General features: G+C 36.9%; 2 protein-coding genes and 1 long non-coding RNA gene across 3 annotated transcripts; 1 reads left to right on the forward strand and 2 right to left on the reverse strand.

The window, feature by feature from the left end:
* Positions 1-2,027: 2,027 nt before the first annotated feature.
* On the forward strand, positions 2,028-2,893 carry LOC131074054 (mavicyanin-like). Its single transcript, XM_058010600.2, has 2 exons — positions 2,028-2,139; positions 2,496-2,893. Exons 1-2 carry the CDS (start codon positions 2,028-2,030, stop codon positions 2,891-2,893), a joined length of 510 nt encoding a protein of 169 aa, XP_057866583.2.
* A 1,305-nt stretch (positions 2,894-4,198) lies between these two features.
* On the reverse strand, positions 4,199-4,676 carry LOC131074055 (putative disease resistance protein At5g47280). The gene is made up of 2 exons (XM_059218921.1): positions 4,338-4,676; positions 4,199-4,204 (listed from the first exon to the last, which is right to left on the reverse strand). Exons 1-2 carry the CDS (start codon positions 4,674-4,676, stop codon positions 4,199-4,201), a joined length of 345 nt encoding a protein of 114 aa, XP_059074904.1.
* Positions 4,677-15,087: 10,411 nt separating this feature from the next.
* LOC131074108 (uncharacterized) lies at positions 15,088-18,012 on the reverse strand. The gene is made up of 2 exons (XR_009372128.1): positions 17,307-18,012; positions 15,088-16,124 (listed from the first exon to the last, which is right to left on the reverse strand). It is a non-coding gene; the product is annotated as an uncharacterized LOC131074108 (long non-coding RNA).
* Positions 18,013-18,217: the final 205 nt, after the last annotated feature.

The following is an 18,217-nucleotide window of genomic DNA, read 5'->3' on the forward strand; positions in this document are numbered from 1 at the left end:
AATAATAGTCCCTCATGTGTGCATTTGTGACATGAACACAAAAACTCCCAAATGGCATGGCCATGTACCTAATGGAGAAGACATGCCTAGGCTACATGCCCAAAAAACATGACTATAATAATAGTCCTTCATGCATGCATTTGTGGCCTGCACACTACAAATCCTAACATATCATGGCAATACACCTCATAGAGAAGACACACCTAGGGCCACATTGCACATAGCAACATGCCTCACAAAGAAGACATGCATAGGGCACATGCCACATAGAAATGTGTCTTATGGAAAAATGTGCATGCATGTCACACACCAAAGCTATATGTATACATCATGAGGCACATTCATATGTTATCAAACACAACCTATTGTATCTAACATGAGTTCCTCTCTAAATGTGTGCAAATCTTCCAACACTAATCACCACTAAGAATGAATAATATAAAATGCAGCTTCAAATATTTGTGTGTGTGTGTGGAATTGTGTCTTTCAACCCAAATCGCTACCATCAACAACATGTAACCATCACCTACACTATATCAAAACATAAGTATGGTGTGACATCATATCTATTTGCATAATGTCAAAACACATGCAAACATGAAAATCATCATAGCATGACAAAAGTCAATCTCCACATGTTGGAACAAAGATATAAATAAGATAATAGGGTAAGAGGAAACCTATACCAAGAACCACATACCAACTATCGGCAATGCCATCAAGATAAATGTAGGATAGGATACCACTATGAGCCATCCAATGGTCCATTCTATGAGGAGAACTAGGGGATACTATCTTTGAAAGGTGTGGTCAATAGAGATAATCCCTACTAATGCCACAATATGTCACCATAGCTTCTTGAGTTTTCCATTCTTCTACTTAACACCACATTTATTGAGTTCCTCAACAGTGAGGTTGGTTCTCAATAGGATGTACAAACATGTAAACACACAAGCATGGTTTCATCATACTTGTACAACAATACAAATTCATTTTTCTAGTTAATTACTTAGTGTAAAAATAACTCCATTACATAACATAGGGCAATAATCACCATAAGTTCTCAAATAAACTACCCAAACATTAATTGGAGTTACCCTTTCTAAGGTACAAACATAATTTATTTATAACTTCAAAATTAAAATAATCACAATACATCCAAATAAGTTCAATAGTGCATGGAAATAGACAACATGATCCATAAATAAACCCATAAATTACCCTAATTGGATATGCTAATAAAATGGTGTTTCAAATAATAGAGATTATGTTGGACCTATAATATAGATATGGACTTTGTTTCATCATACACAAGCATGGTTTCATCATACTTGTATCCAAATACACCATCCATAGATAGGTACTCAGTACCACAATCTCATGGGTACCCTTTTAGCTGAATTTACCCTATATTTAGGTGAATCTACCCTTGTATCATTCCTTGATCTAGTATGTCATTCCACCAATCAATAATTTTTCCATATTCTTGGGATAATACACTATCCCTTAGGTGAATATGCCATATCCTTAAATGAATCCTCCTTGTCATCATCCTAAGTCCTCTTTTTGTTAAGTCTTATCCCTTCATCTTTAGGAAAATCCACCTATCCTTATGTGAATCTACTTTCTCTTAGGTGAATCTATTTCACATTAATCATTTATCTTATCCATCTTTCTTATGCAAATGGTGAATCTTTCCTATCCTTAGATGACTACACTCCCATTTAGGTGAATCTATCTAGTTTTAGTCTCCTTCCATTATTTTGTCCAAATTTGTATCCTCTAGTTTACATGAATCTACTTGTTCTTAGGAAAATCAACCCTATCATTCTAAGGAAAATTCACCTTGTCATCATCCTTAATCATCTACCTTTCAAGTGTATAGTCCATCCATCCTTGGGAGAATCTAACATATTATTGAGTTCAAATCCTCATGAAATACAATCATGTTTATCTCAATGATGGCTCCCAGTGCATTTACTTATTGCTTGATCTTCATGGTGATGGGATTCACTTTCATGAATATGATGGGGTGTTCAGTAGAACATCATGTGGTGGGGGACGACAGAGGATGGGATCCTACCTCAGATTTCAAAGGATGGGCTTCCCGCAAGATCTGCCATGTTAGAGATAATCTCTGTAATATTTCCCTTCCCTTGTTATAAATTTGTTTAGAAATTTTAGTAAGCCCTTTGATTAGGGTTTATAGGTTATATATGTATGGATGCTATTGGTTCTTTCATATCTATTTAAATCCCATCTGTAGATATTAGATTGGATCTTTCACCATGCCCTACGCCAGGGTGAGTGCCTGCTTTTAGATCTTGTCAATATCTTTTGAGTAGCTCTTTTAATCAACTTATGGCAGTCAAAATTGGGTTTGTGGAGAACTTAAAGAATAGATCTTTCTTCTAATGAAAATTTTAGGTTAGATAAAGTTTGGCATTTGTGCCCAGAAAAATGACAGCAAACAACTACATTTTGACATTTGACAGGGTTTGCTTATGCTTCCTCTCAACAAAGCGTATTGGCGCTGAAGAGCCAAGAAGAGTATGAGAATTGTGATGTGAGCAATCCAATCAAGCCATATGATGGAGGGCTTGATGCAGTCCCACTCATTGAAATGGGTGATAGATATTTTACCAGTGGAAATGTAGAAGATTGTCAACGTGGAATGAAAGTGCACATTAATGTTTTATCTGATGGACTCGACAATGGCCAATCTAACAATTTCGATGTAGTTTCAAATGGGCTTGACAATGTGGCCAAAGATTTGGGTTTAGATTTATTATCAGATGGAATGGAGCATTATATTACTGCTTCTGCTAGTGATGATTCGATGGAGGAGGGGGCAATAAAGGAGGTAATTGTTGAAGGGCCCACATCATCATGAAGGCAATTATCTGATTGCCCTCCATCAATTCTCATAAACCTCACACTCTCCATTTGTGGCACTATTATCACCATGCTTATCTACGCCATGCTTTAGCTTATCAACTCTTTGTTTGATTAAGAACATATATATATGTATCTTATACAACATTTGCCAACATCCTCCCTGCGTGTGCCAAAATATGAGCTTTGGAACAAGGTATGGACATCCATCAAAGCATAATCGAAGGGGGTTTTTTGTCAGAAATTAGTTGCAAATGCCCCAATAACAAAAATCGCAAAATGGGGTAGCATACACACGGCATGTGAACTGTATGACATAATACCTCAAAGAGATGTCATTTCATGGAATTTTAAGATCGCAGGATATGCACAAAATGGATTAATTCACAAAAAAAAACCAATTGGCCTTGATTGCGAAAAAAAATTAGTTGCCCTTCATTGAAAAACAAAGAGTTCCTTTGATTGCAAAAAAAACCTTACCTTGCTTGTGTCGAGATAGCTCCGGCAGGGGGGGGGCAGGGAGGCAAGATAGTCACCGCTTGCTTCGGCCGGTTTGCTTTCAAAATGAAAATGCGTTGTGTTTTTTTTTTTTAATAAAATGCCCGAGGTCGTCGGAATTCCGACAAACACAGGCATTTTTAAAAAAAAAAATCAAATTTTCACACAATGCTCCTTGTCCGTCGGAAACCTCCGTCAGAATTTGAACCCAAATGTATTAGTGAAAAGAGATTGTTGCTTGGCTTCTAATAATTATAGAAACAATATCAGCTCAATGTTATTAAAAATGATAGCAAGAAATTTAATATATATAACGACGGGCAAATACCCTGGGCTGCTGATTAAATTCAAGAGATTTTTGCTTGCAAGTTCCAATAACATGATAAAGGCATCTTGTCACTTTAGCTTCCGAATATAAACCCAAATGTTCAGCAGTGAATCAACACAAACTTTTTTGTTCTCTGGAAATAATGCTAAATCTAAGAAGCATTCCCTCCCAACATCATCCAAGGAATCAATACTAGTCTCCAAGCATCTAAAAAGCCCTTCTTTGTGATAACTGGATATGGACTGCCCCTGGGAAAGCTTGTTCTTTGCGTTCAACCAGGTCCCATGAGGTTCCCATTCAAAGAGCTCCCAATCACCTTTAAAGCTAGGGGTAAGCCCTTACATTCAGCTTGCACCTGCAATTCATAAGATCGATATTTTTATTAGTGGCCAAAGGAAGCTCTGTAAAAGATGAAAGGAAAGACTAAATTAAATTATACTATATAACTTGAGCCATATTTTTTTGTGGATTAACTGCTTATAACTGCAGAATTAATTAAATAACTTTAAGTTCTTAAAAGTAAAAACACAAATAAGCATGTCATTCATTCATTTAACTCTATAAGAAGCTTTAGGCCTTTCCATATTTTTATTTTCAAGGCAAGAAAAGACTATACCTCCATGACTAGATTTGCATCTACGACACTTGGAATTGATGTCTGTCCAAAAGCCGAGAAGCAGAAAAGCGAGAGAGCGTCCTCATGGCCCAACAATGGCAACCGATACAGTCGACTAAAGGTGTTTTGGGGATTCATAGAGCTGTCTCTGGTTGTGACAACAGTCTTGTACCCTGGCGCTTCAAATAGTAATTCCTCCAAATGAGCCCTGGACCAGACATCATCCAATATGATCAGAGTTTTCTTGGATTGAGTAAAAAGTTGCTGCTTTAGCTGTATGAGTGCATCTTCTACATTGTGAAACTCAGGCTTCTTCCTTCCAACGATCTTCTCCCACATCGTCTCTATAATTCCCTGCAGATTTGGAAATTGTGTAACAGTGATGAAATGTACATTCCCAAAATAAGCTGATGTTCACAGAAGAAAACAATTATTTTTCAGTAGGCTGCAAAAAATCATGATTGGAAATTTAAGTGTACAAAATTAACACTAGAAATGGTAGGCCAACCCACACAACCTGATGAAATGTACATGTTCAAAATAACCCGCTGTCCATCTAACTGTCTTCAGATTTGGATAGTCGAGGCAATATTGAAATGTACATTTCCAAAATAGCCTGATGCTCATAGAAAAAATCAAGGGTATGAGTTCTCACAATTCATAATGCTGCTCAATATTGTGCCTCTAGGGGTCTTGCAGTTCTCTGGCCGCCAAGTTGTTTCTCTAATTCTCTAGTTGCCCATGGCAAGAATTTTTCAGTGAATAGACTTTTGAAAACATTCCTTCTTTTGAGGTTTGGCGACTCACAAACGTCTATGCTCCCAATAATATTGTGCTTAGGTGGGATCTCTGGAACTATTTTATTTCTCACTAGAATAGCCGGTGTGGTGCCTGTTGGATTGTTATGGGAGAGTTTAACACTGCACTCTTTCCCTCAAAAAAAATTGGAGGGTCTCTCTGACGGATTTCTCTGAAGGTATGCGGAACCTCCATGATTTCCTCTCCAATGGGTGCCTCTCTGACCTGGATCTTGAAGATAGGAGTTTCACCTGGTCTAATCAACAAACGAATGGGAACCTCAATCAGGTTTTGGCTGGATCGCTGCACCATAGCTTCCTCTTGGAATATTTCCTAGTCTTGCCACCTCTCATCGCTTATTTGCAGTGGCTCTGACCGTTGTCCCATCTCAGTTTCCTGGTAACCCCCTCACCCCCATAGAGGATTTCCTTTTCGGTTTGAAATCATGTGGACCCTCTTTTCTGACTATAAGGCCTTGTGGCTTATTGGTGGAGTGTCAAAATTCATGGTACTGCCATGTTCAGCGTTGCTCACAAATTGAAATTGCTGAAGTTTCAGCTTTGGTCCTAGAGTAAATCCTCCTTTGGGGTCATCTTTGCTTAGAAGAAGGCTCTTAAAGCCTAGATTGATTTACTTAAAAAAAAAGTATGGAATCCCTTAGGGCCTCTGAGGTTGATAGAGCTAAGGAACGTACACTTTTGGTTGATCTCCACAATCTTATTATTAAAGAGGAACTGTACTGGGAGTAGCGGTCTATTATTTAATAGGCTAAGGAAGGGAATAAAAATACAAAGTTTTTTCACCAATCTTCTAGTTGTCATAGAAAAAATAACTGTATTAAGGAGTTTTTGAGGGTTGATGGTACTTTTGTGACTAAGAAATTGGATATCGGGTAGGCTATTGTCTCTCACTTCTCTACTCTGCTCTATCCTATACCAGCTTTGGATCCTATTTTTGATGCGATCTCTGTCAAATTGGTCAATTGCATTCCCTCCATTATTAGTCATGATGACCTCTTGTCCATGGAGCAAAGTTTCTTTGAAGAGGAGGTTAAGGCGATTATTTTCTCCTTTGGCCCCTTCAAAGCTCCTAGCCCGAATGGGTTTTCACTTTTCTTTTTTCAGGAGTATTGGGATATTGTTGGTCCTGATATTATCCTTGCGGCTAGGGAATTTCTTTCCTCTTCTAGGATCCTCAAGAAAATTAATAAAACCTTTGTTGTACTCATCCCTAAAAAAGATGGGGCTAAGAGAATGATAGAATTCAGGGCCAAAAGCCTCTGCAATACTCTATATAATTTTTTTTTAAACTTATTGTTAATAGAGTCAAACCTTTCCTCAACTCCTTGGTCAATGCTAATTAGAAATGTTTTGTTCCTGGGCACAATATCGCTGATACTATGTTGAAAGTTCATGAATTGCTTCACTCTATGGATCATAATGACAAAGTAGGTATGCTTCTCAAACTACAAATATCTAAAGCTTATGATATGGTTTTCTAGCCCTTTCTATCTCTAGTCCTAAGGAAATTGAGTTTTGGTGGCAAGATCCTTTGGGCTATTGAGGCTTGTGTTAAAAATCTAATGTTCATGGTCCTTATCAATGGTTTCCCCATGATTCCTTCAATTCTATTAGTGGTTTGTGACAAGGAGACTCTCTCATGCCCTATCTTTTAATCCTCATGGCAGAGGTCTTGGGGAGGAATTTAATGCTTTCTCTTCAAAATGGTGCCATCAAGGGAGTTAAACCCTCATCATCCCCCTTTGTTATCTCACACAAATAATTTGTGGATGACACCCTTCTCCTTGGTGAGGCTTCTATTGCTGAAGCTAAATGCTAGAGGACCATTCTCTCAGACTATGCCTCCACTTCTGGTGAAATAATCAATTTGGACAAAAGCGCTATCTTCTTTATGAACTCCAATCAGGCTATCCAAAATAGAATTGGAAATATCCTTAATTGTAGGATTACTTGTCTCCCATTGACTTATTTGGGCCTTCCTCTCACTGTTGGGAAGGTGGACAATTCGGTTTGGGCAAGACTTCTTGAGAGAATTTGGAGGAAATTAGCTGGGTGGAAAGGTGCAATTCTAAGCCGTGCTAGTAAGCTTCAGCTCTTAAAAGCCTCCTTGCCAATTACTTTGGTTTATCTAATCTCTCTTTTCCACATTTCATCTTTGTAGGCTAAGAAACTTGATCAAATTCAAACACTTCCTCTAAGTTACTGTGAAAAAATGTAATAAAATATCCCTTGTTGATAGGGAGAAAGCCTTCTATACTAAACATGTTGGTGGTCTGAGCATCAAAGACTCAAGACCACTTATTGAAGCACTTTTGGCTAAGATTGGCTGGAGATTATTGTCTGATTCTTCCAAGTGGTCCCAAATCATGACTAGTAAGTATTTAAATGGGAGAGTTCTTTTTTTCTTTGATTTGAATGTTATGATTAGAAGATCACATATCTGGAATAATCTTCTCAAAACCCATGACTTGCTCTCTAAAGGTTTGCTTTGGCAACTGAGGAATGATCAGATCATTCACTTTTGGAAAGATCCTTGGATCTCCCCCACACCTCTTGAGTTCCATCCTATCTTCTCTATGGTTGTTATGGATCTCTCTACCAGATTTGGGATGCCACCTTTATGATTATTGGGTCCCCTATTCTCAATTTGTGGAGTTAAAATTTAAAGCTTCTAATCTCCCTCAACCCCTCAAACTTTTTGTTATTGAGCTTCTCAGAATCCTAAGCATTGTCAAATTTTATAGAAGAGAGGAAGATGATATCTTGATTTGGGCTCCCTTGAAGGGTGGTAACTTCTCGGCGAAATATGGCTTTCAGCTCACCTATCCTTCCATGGTGCTTACTTTTAAGTGGGACTTTATCTGGGGGACGTCTACTCTGCTAATGGTTTTTTTTTGGAGGACTGTTTGCCATGGAAGAATCCTTACTTTGGATAATCTTATAAAGAGGGGCTTTCATTTAGCCAATAGATGTGTGCTTTCTGAAAATGAGAATAAAAACATTATTCATCTCTTAGTGTTTCATTGTCCTTACTCTTTGAATGTTAAACACAATATTAATGGTAAGTTTTCTTTGGACTGGGTTTGGAACTCTGTGACCAAAGTTAATCTTTTGGGTGGCTTTCCCTCCAAGCACCCCCTATCTCTCTAGCTTTGGAGACAATCTTTCTTTCACACTAGTTGGTGTTTGTGGAAGGAGCAAAATAATAGAATCTTCAGAGAAAAAAGTGTGGTTGGGAGGATCTATCCAAAAAAATTAATGTCAAAGAAAATTTTAGTTGTTTTGTGAAACAAATCCATTCTCACCCTCAATTCCTTTAGATTGGGCGACCGCTAGCTCTTGGGAAATTAAATCTACTCTTTTTGATTTCCTAGCCCTCTAGTTGGCTTTAGAAATGCTATAAAATGGACCTCCTCCCTTGACACTAGATGGCTAAAGTTGAACTTTGATTGGTCTTACCATGGTAACTTGGGTCGGGTGGGAGGGGGTGCTGTGATCAAGGATCCATGTGGTCACCTAATCCTCACTTATGCTTCCAATCTTGGTGTCCAAACTTCTAGCATGGTAGAAGTGGCGACTGTGTTTCATAGACTTGATGGGGCAAGAGAGATGGGTATTTCTAAACTCATTATGGAAGGTGACTCTCATAGTATCATTATGATGCTAAATGAAGAAGCTAGGCTAGACTAGAAATTTGCTCCTCTCATTGACAAGTGTCGTATCCTCCGCCTTACATATAATTAAGATTCTCCCATGTACGACGTGAGGGGAATAGGGTGACAGATAAATTAGCCAAACTAGGCATGGTGGTTAATAATTTGAAATTTTTTCTCTAAATGCCCGAAGCACTCCTTGATGTTCGTGCCATGATTTCAAATGACATGCATATTAATGATGTGCAATCCCAAGGCTACTTTTTTAGTATTTTCTATTCTTGCCCTTTCCTTTCCAGGTTATCTAAGGTGAAATTTTTGTATTTCCATGAGTACCCACCACAATTGCTTTCAGACCCATCACTTTCATTTTGTGGTCTCTAGGTTTGAGAAGATGGGAGGAGTTTTGAATCAGATTGAACCAGATGAGTGTTTTGAGTTCAAAAAGAATGGCAAGTTGTGGGGTGAGGTTGTCCAAGGAAATATAGACTCATATGTGGAGGACATGACTGGACATGACCTCAAACTCTCTACTACCTTTGTTGAAGTCTGGGACAACAACACAATGAAGCTGGGAAGTGTTAGTTTTGAGGTTTCTAAGCATATCATAGCATATGTTACTGGGTTGGCTCTAGATGGTGTCGCCTTCCCTAAAAATCCTAATGAAAATTACAAGGAGGACATTGATTTGTTTTTTCAACCTAGGTGAAGGGGTCTCCAAATTGCAAGGTGGCTACAATCATGAAGAGCTCCTAGGTATATGGAAGGAGGTTGCCCTGCTCTTAATGAAATACTTCACACTCGATGGTAGGTAGAGGAGATTTCACCTTCACCTCTTCCCTATGCTAAACCATCTATGTCATGGGGTAAGGATGAACTTCCCTTACTGGGCTTTGTCTTCCCTAGCTCAATGTATTTCTAGGGTTGTTGCTAAAGGTAAACCCCCTTTGCACCAAGGTCTTATTCAAAGGTTGTATTATTTTTGTTTGGACCAAAATCCCTTACGTGGGGTCCTTACTAGTGAAATTGGGTCCACATATGATCCCAATTTGTGTGTGGACCTCATTATGACTCTGTCCAAATTTGCTAAAGTGTCCCACTCAGGCCCTAAATTCTCCACTAGAAAAAATCCTGCCCGAATGGCCAAATTCAAGGCCATTGTAACTTCTAAAAAGGAACTTATTGAGGAACCCCCACTTGAGGAGCATAAGGAGGTGGAATTTTTTGAGGATTCACGGTTTGATTATATTTCCTCTAAGGAATCTGACTCCTCTGATACTACAAACTCTTACTCGTCCCCTACCAAGAATGTTGTCAATCCTAACCCCACTAAGCCCTTGAGCTCTATCATAGTCCTCACCAAACTTGTGAAGTATATCCATGATGATGTGCAAAGGCAGGATGAGTTGATCAAGTGGCTTTTTGAGCAAACGAATGTTGCTATTAGGAAGATTAACAGGTTGGAGGTGCTTGCAAAAGCTAAAGTTAACACTAATACTTGGGTTGAGGGTGCAGATGAGGAAAGAGTCTAGAAGGCAACCAATGATTTCATTGGCCTTATGAACAATTGGGATAAGATGAAAGGGAGAATAGATGATCTGGATTCTAAGATAAGAATGACCAACACAAAAAACTGAGTTGGAAGAAATTTGGCATGCCTAGGAGGCCCTGAAATCTAAAATCGAGGTGGTCAACTTGTCTTGTAAGAATACAACCAACATGCATAACTCCTCTCTATGTAGGTTGTTTAGACCATTTAGGCTAAGCTCAACAGGAAAAGAGTGAAGAAGCACAAGTAGATGGAGGCCACAATCATTGGTGTTGGTCCTTCGGAGTCTATAGTGAAAGCCACTATAGATTCAGCTCTGGTTTCTTTTGGCTTTGGGTTTAGGTCTTCTAAGAAGGTATCATTTTCTGAGAAAGTTTTAATTTTATGCCAAGATTGGCAATATAAAAGTTCCCCCATGTAGTTGGCCATCCCTTGGTGTCATTCATGGTTGGTTTGTTGGTTTTTGTGTTCTCTGTGTTTTGTTTATGGTTCTATTCTTATTGGTCTATTAGTTTCTTTGTTGTTTCTTGGGTGTCCTTATTGTTGTTTTGCTATGTTTTAATGGTTTTTTTAACTAGATAAGCATCTCTCATGTGCCCAAAGTTCCACTATGTGGTTATGTAATGGTGCACGCCTATCCCCCTTTTATCAATAAAAACAATATGGAAAATTCATCTCTAATTAATTTAAAAAATATATATGGAAAATCTTACAAATTAGTAGTTTACTTCATCTTCAAATTCTTAATGGTTTAGCTACTATAAGTGTTAGAAAGGAAAGCTCTAGTCCAAAATGTTTATTTCAGTGTCAAGTTTGGCAAAAACTAGTGTTATGGGATCACCCTTTTATTTTTCACAAGCATGCTCATTTTATCCAATAGGGGGAAAATACTAGCCAAAGATAAGAGTGTATCTACATCACTTAACCTATGTAAATGCTTAGAAGCTTTGTCTACTCAGTCTTTCTACTCATACATTAGTCCAATCAGGGATTTATATTCTGAGGAAACTTGTTGTGATGGTCCATGCAGGGAAATACATTAGGTATCAACATCCTTAAAAAGCTTTTTTCCATCAATTATTCTCTCAATTTTGTTTAAAAATTTTGCAAACGGTTTGGGACTTCTGTAGAAGTGTGAGTAGAGCTCATGAACAAGAATTTCAACTTTACCCACTAAATCAAACATGCTGATAATATTAAATGCTAAATCTAGTTTGTGGTCCATGTTGTAAATACAAATCATATATGGTGAAATAGTATTTTGGAGCTTTCTGCAAAGACCATTCTTATGACCTTGAAATATTGTAGCTTCAGTAGCTCCTACACATCGACTTTTTGGCAATTGTTAATTTATCCTTATCGTCAATTTAATTTAAAGATTTCTTAACTACTTCAAATAATTTTTTTACTATGAGATTTTCCTTTATTTTAATGACACAAAGTAGATGAGGTTGGTATACATGTCTCTTTATAGTATACACATGCACACACATACAAGAAGTATTATCTACCATTATAACTTCATCTAAAGATAATGCAATCAATTTTGACTCTTTTATTTTTGTTGTACATCTTCATTCTCCACCTCAAGAAGACAACTTTCCCATTCCCATTCACTATTTATTGATCAATGCATCTTAGGATATCTAGGACTATTTTAATTTTTAATAAACTACTATATTTAGGGTAGTCTAACATAGGACAACCTCTACTCAAAATATGAAAAACAAAACTCAACTAAAACATGATAACACATCAGCTTGTACAACCTTCTAAACATATTTGTTACTTTTTACCAATAGGATCCATCGATCAAACCACAATCAATTTGTATACAACCTTTCTTAGATTGTCTATTCAACTCTCTGTTCCAACATGACTTTTCACAATGATTCTTCAATCCACAAATTGAACAAGGGTGAAGATCCCAACAATTCTTTCCTTTATGTCCTTATTTGTGACAATGTTAATTTTTTTAATAAATTGCTATAGTTAGGGTAGTTTGACATAGGAAAACCTCTACTCAAAATATGAAAAACAACACACTCAACTAAAAAATGAGAACACATCAACTTATATAGCCTTCTAAACATATTTGTTACCATTTGCCAATAGGATCCATCGATCAAACCACAATCAATTTGCATACAACCTTTCTTAGATTGTCCAATCATCTCTCTATTCCAACATGACTTTTCACAATAATTCTTCAATCCACCAATTGAACAAGGGTGAAGATCCCAACAATTCTTTTATTTATGTCCTTCTTTGTGACAATATTAATTTTTTTAATAAATTGCTATAGTTAGGGTAGTTTGACATAGGACAACCTCTACTCAAAATATGAAAAGCAACACACTCAACTAAAACATGAGAACACATCAGCTTATATAACCTTTCTAAACATATTTGTTAATTTTTGCCAATAGGATCCATCGATCAAACCACAATCAATTTGCATACAACCTTTCTTAGAAACTCCATTCATCTCTCAATTCCAACATGACTTTTCACAACGATTCTTCAATCCACCAATTGAACAAGGGTGAAGATCCCAACAATTCTTTTCTTTATGTCCTTATTTGTGACAATATTAATTTTTTTAATAAATTTCTATAGTTAGGGTAGTTTGACATAGGAAAACCTCTACTCAAAATATGAGAAACAACACACTCAACTAAAACATGAGAACACATCAGCTTATATAACCATCTAAACATATTTGTTACTTTTTGCCATTAGGATCCATCGATCAAACCACAATCAATTTGCATACAACCTTTCTTAGATTGTCCATTCATCTCTCTATTCCAACATGAATTTTCACAATGATTCTTCAATCCACCAATTGAACAAGGGTGAAGATCCCAACAATTCTTTTCTTTATGTCCTTCTTTGTGACAATATTAAATTTTTTAATAAATTGCTATAGTTAGGGTAGTTTGACATAGGATCTACTCAAAATATGAAAAACAACAGTCAAGTAAAACATGTGAACAATTCAGCTTATACAACATTCTAAACATATTTGTTACTTTTTGCCAATAGGATCCATCAATCCAACCACAATGAACATGCATACAACCTTTCTTAGATTGTCCATTCATCTCTTTGTTCCAACATGACTTTTCACAATGATTCTTCAATCCACAAATTGAACAAGGGTGAAGATCCCAACAATTCTTTTCTTTATGTCCTTCTTTGTGACAATGCAAACATTGAATTCTTTCAACTAATTTTCTGGAACTTGTAATAGTAGCAACATCAAATCTATCTTTCTTACCATATCTGAGACCTTCATTCTTTGGCCTCATAACTGGCCGAATGGGCTCTTGAATTTCTTGCCCATGCTTTCCTAGTCCTCTTCCCTTATATTTCATTATCTGCAAGATCTTCAAACCAATATTCTTTTCAACCCAAACTTTTCTATTAGCATCACAAACTGCGTTTGTACATACAAACACCTCCTTACCTTCAACTTCACCATCTTCACCTGAAGAAACTTTAGGTACAACATTCATATCAACTAATTGATCAAGAGAACAAAACAAATCTTATGTACCACATGAGACTTCACAAATAGATGACTTTACTTTCAAATGCTCATTTTCTATTTTCAACACATCTAGTTGTTTTTCCAAATCTTCATTTTTCTCTTGACTTTCAACGATTCCTTTTTCAAGAGTATCATTTTCACAAGAACTTTCATAGATATCCCTTCTCAATTGCTTTACAATTTTTGTCAATTTTGAATTACACTTTTACAATTTCACCAATTCATCTTTGAAACAATATTTTTCACATATCAAAGAAATATTCTCTTTCCTCATTCTTTTACGAGACTTTCCCATTAATAAATGATTTAAACTTACAAACTTTTAATCTTCTTCAAACAAAAGGATCTTGACGACTTTCATAAACCTATCAATTTTTTTTTCTCTAACTCTCTAAATCTTCTCCAACAAACTCTCACCTTCTATTTTTACAAATCTATTTTAAAAACAATCAACACCATTTTAAAAAATAACAAATCTTAATTTACCTTCTTCGATGGCCTCTTTTGACCTTCTTCTATAGCGGTTTACTTAAACTAAACTAAAAGAGGGGTAAAAATTAATTGAAATCCAAACAGAACGGTACAAGAAAAGGGACAGCAGAAAATGCAAAGAGCTCTAATGAGCTTTATCCTGAACAACAAGTTGATCCAATTCATGAGACAATTCAAAGGGAAGATACCTCCAATCCGTAATATTCCAATCTTACAGTTTACTTAAACTAGCAAGAGCTTCTCTATCTGAATTTTTTTTGATTGCAGTCTCCATTGGCGTTAAGAGCTTAAAGGGTAGGCCTTTCTTTCTCTTCGCCTGCTGCGAGCTTGTGGTGTCTCCAATGATCTCGCTAGACGGTGGCTTGACTTCTGTGATTTATAAATCAGAAATCTTGAACTCTGCGCTTCTTTTTCAATTTGATGTCTGCAGCCCTTTTAAATGCAGTGATTACAGATCCCATGTCCTTAACCGTGGCTGGAAATCAATCTCCTTTCGAATTCTGCGTCTTGTGCTCTGCTCAAATTAGCTATATTTTCCATTAATCATACCCACGATTTTTCTTTTAACTCTTCTAGCTCAATGACCTACTCTGATACCAATCTGTGGATTTTTAAAACAGAGGAAACACAAATAAGACACAGAAAATAAAGAAAAGAGGGCAGTGTTGTTTTACACACCCAAAAAAGAAAAGTAAAAAAATTATTCAGTCAAAGCAAAGATGGATTGCGATAGATTACATTGTTCCTCTGATAGAGGTCTTTCTCAGACTTTATACTCCTAAGAGGCTGCGTTTCAAGCAGTAAGAAAACTGTCCTTTTATAAAAATCATAGCCCCTAAAAATAGGCTCGAACTAACCTCTACAACTGTTCATAACATCTTATCATGCATTTTATGCATTATTTGGACAGCAGTTATTAAAATAGACTAATGCAAACTAAATTCGAAAGTAACTGTCTAAAAATAGAATTGAGCGTTGTCATCATCGAACTGTAGCATGATGGTGAATGACTAACTAGAAGTTGTGGTGGAACTGCATGTTTCGTGAAACTCATCGAAGCGTCAGCTGCATACATATTCATGATGAGTTTGCCACTAAACAAGTATGAATATTTTTGGTGGAGACAACTTGAGCATTGGATGGTCTATCATTAAGCATCTCCCACTCCCCTGGCAAGCGCAGCTTCCTCATGGCATGAATAATCTCTTCCTATATTGTCCCGGCTTCACAAATATGTGGCCAAATCTCTCATTGTAATGCTGGGAAAAGTACATATCAGAAGCATTCTCATAAGAGATTGTTGCTTGGATTCTGTTAATTACAGACACAATATCAGCTTAATGTTTATAAGAAAATGGAAGCAAGAAATATGATGTATATAAGGCTAGGCTGAGACAAATTCAAGAGATTTTCGCTTACAAGCTCCAACAACATTATAAAAGCATCTTGCCTCTTCAGCTTCCGAACATATACCCAAATGTCCAGCAGTGCATCAGCACAGATTTTCCTGTTCTCTGGAATTAAGGCCAAATCTAAGAAGCATTCAAGAAATCAATACTGATCTCCAAGCATCTAAAATGCCCTTCTTTGTGTTAGCTGGATATGGACTGCCCTGGGAAAGCTATTCTTTGCGTTCAACCAGGCCACATGAGGTTCCCCATTCAAAGAGCTCACAATCAGCTTTAGAGCAAGGGGTAAGCCCTTGCATTCAACTTGCACCTGCCATTCATAAGATTGATATTTTTATTTGTGTCCAAAGAAGCTCTGTAAAAGATCAAAAGGACAAAATTATATTACATAATTTGAGCCATATTTGTTGTGGATTAATTGCTTTCAACTCCATAATTACTTAAATCACTTCCTTCTAGTACTAGTCTACTATAAATTCAATAAATTCGTGTTCTTAAAACAAAAAACACAAATAAGTATGTAATTCATTTTACTTTTGTCGTCGGCCTTATTGGATTCGATAAGAAGCTTTAGGCTTTTTCATATTTTTTGTTTTAAGGTAAGAAAAGACTTATCTCCATGACTAAATTTGCATTTGATGTTCTTGGAATTGATGTCTATCCAAAAGCCGGGAAGCGGAAAAGCGAGAGAGCATCCTCGTGGCTCAGCAATGACAACTTCGTGCATCTTATACATTGTGAAACTGAAGAAGCCCGAGTTTCAGAATGTAGAAGAAAAGCCGAGAAGCAGAAAAACAAAAGAGCATCCTCGTGCATATTATACATTGTGAAACTTGAAGAAGCCCGAGTTTCAGAATGTAGAAGAAAAGCTGAAAAGCAGAAAAGCAAAAGAGCATCTTCGTGTATCTTATACATTCTGAAACTTGAAGAAGTTCGAATTTCAGAATGTAGAAGAAAAGCCAAGAAGCAGAAAAGCAAAAGAGATCCTCGTGCATCTTATACATTGTGAAACTTGAAGAAGCCCGAGTTTCAGAATGTAGAAGAAATGCCGAGAAGCAGAAAAACAAAAGAGCATCCTCGTGCATCTTATACATTCTGAAACTTGAAGAAGCCCGAGTTTCAGAATGTAGAAGAAAAGCCAAGAAACAGAAAAGCAAAAGAGCATCCTCATGCATCTTCTACATTATGAAAGTTGAGCTTCTTCGTTCCAGCAATCTTCTTCCACATCGCCTCTATAATTCCCTTCGGAATTGGAGACTGGGAAACAGTGATGAAATGTACATTCTCAAAATAACCTGATGTCCACAGAGGAAAACAATTATCTTTGAGTACGCTGTAAGATAATTGTTCAATCCTAGACCAAATTATCAAGAAGAAAAAACATTGTTGGAAATCTAAGAATGTGAGTGGTAGGCCGATGGAATGGGCCTTAAATAAAGAATTAAAACAATAGTTTAAAACAACATCAAAAATAAAAAGAAAGAAACATTACCTTTGATATAGGGATCATCACAAATAGCCAAGGCCAAAGTCGTTTCCCCACCATCTCCCATACAATGCACCCCAACGACCGACGCCTTGCATTGGAATAAAAGCTCCTTCAAATCCCGAACAGGCTTCTCCAATCCCACATAAAACCTTGATTTCACAGGAACATTACTAAGCAGAGCATTTGTTAGCCTCTAACATTTCAGTACTTTGACACAGGTTACCTAAACTCATTTGCTGTTGAATCATAGTATGAAGCGCATTACTTATATCTGGAGGCAATAATTCCTTATACAAATCTTTCTGGACTGCCATGTAAGATTTCTAGCATCTAACACCATGTAGTCTGCGATGGAACCCATGAAGCCATTGATCTCCTCTTCTAGCTTAAGTATCTTGAAGCATATCTACACTTACGAAATGCATTTAAAGCACTAATGCTCTTAAAACATTTCACCAGCTCTAAGCCCCTAATATGTGTGTTTAAAAACTGGTGAAAAGCTCGGTTGCAGGTCAGATGCACAATGCTGTTAGATAGCTAAGAGAAAGGATTTCAGTAAGGCAACAGCTCTAGAACACACAGCCTTGCTATTGAAGCTGTCCGTTCTATATGTTCCTAAAACAATAATTCTCTGTGAAAGATTTCACAAAGATCTCAAAGAGCTCTGTAACTCGCCAAATTTCAAGCTTGTAGCTGGGTAGGCTATAGTTCTTACTTTTCTCTCCTTGAGAAGTTGTGAGGCATAGCTGCAGCCTTTATAAAGGCTAAAGAACCTGTATTTTTGGGAAGCACGTGAGGATTCTTGTCATACGAGACACGATTGGTACGCGCATGAACATCGGTATTATGAAAATCGTTTTACGGCCACCTGGCGTGGTAATAGCCGTTGGTTTATTTTACTCAGTTTGGGAGCC

Source organism: Cryptomeria japonica, chromosome 4 (assembly GCF_030272615.1).
Source record: "Cryptomeria japonica chromosome 4, Sugi_1.0, whole genome shotgun sequence".
NCBI lineage: Eukaryota > Viridiplantae > Streptophyta > Pinopsida > Cupressales > Cupressaceae > Cryptomeria > Cryptomeria japonica.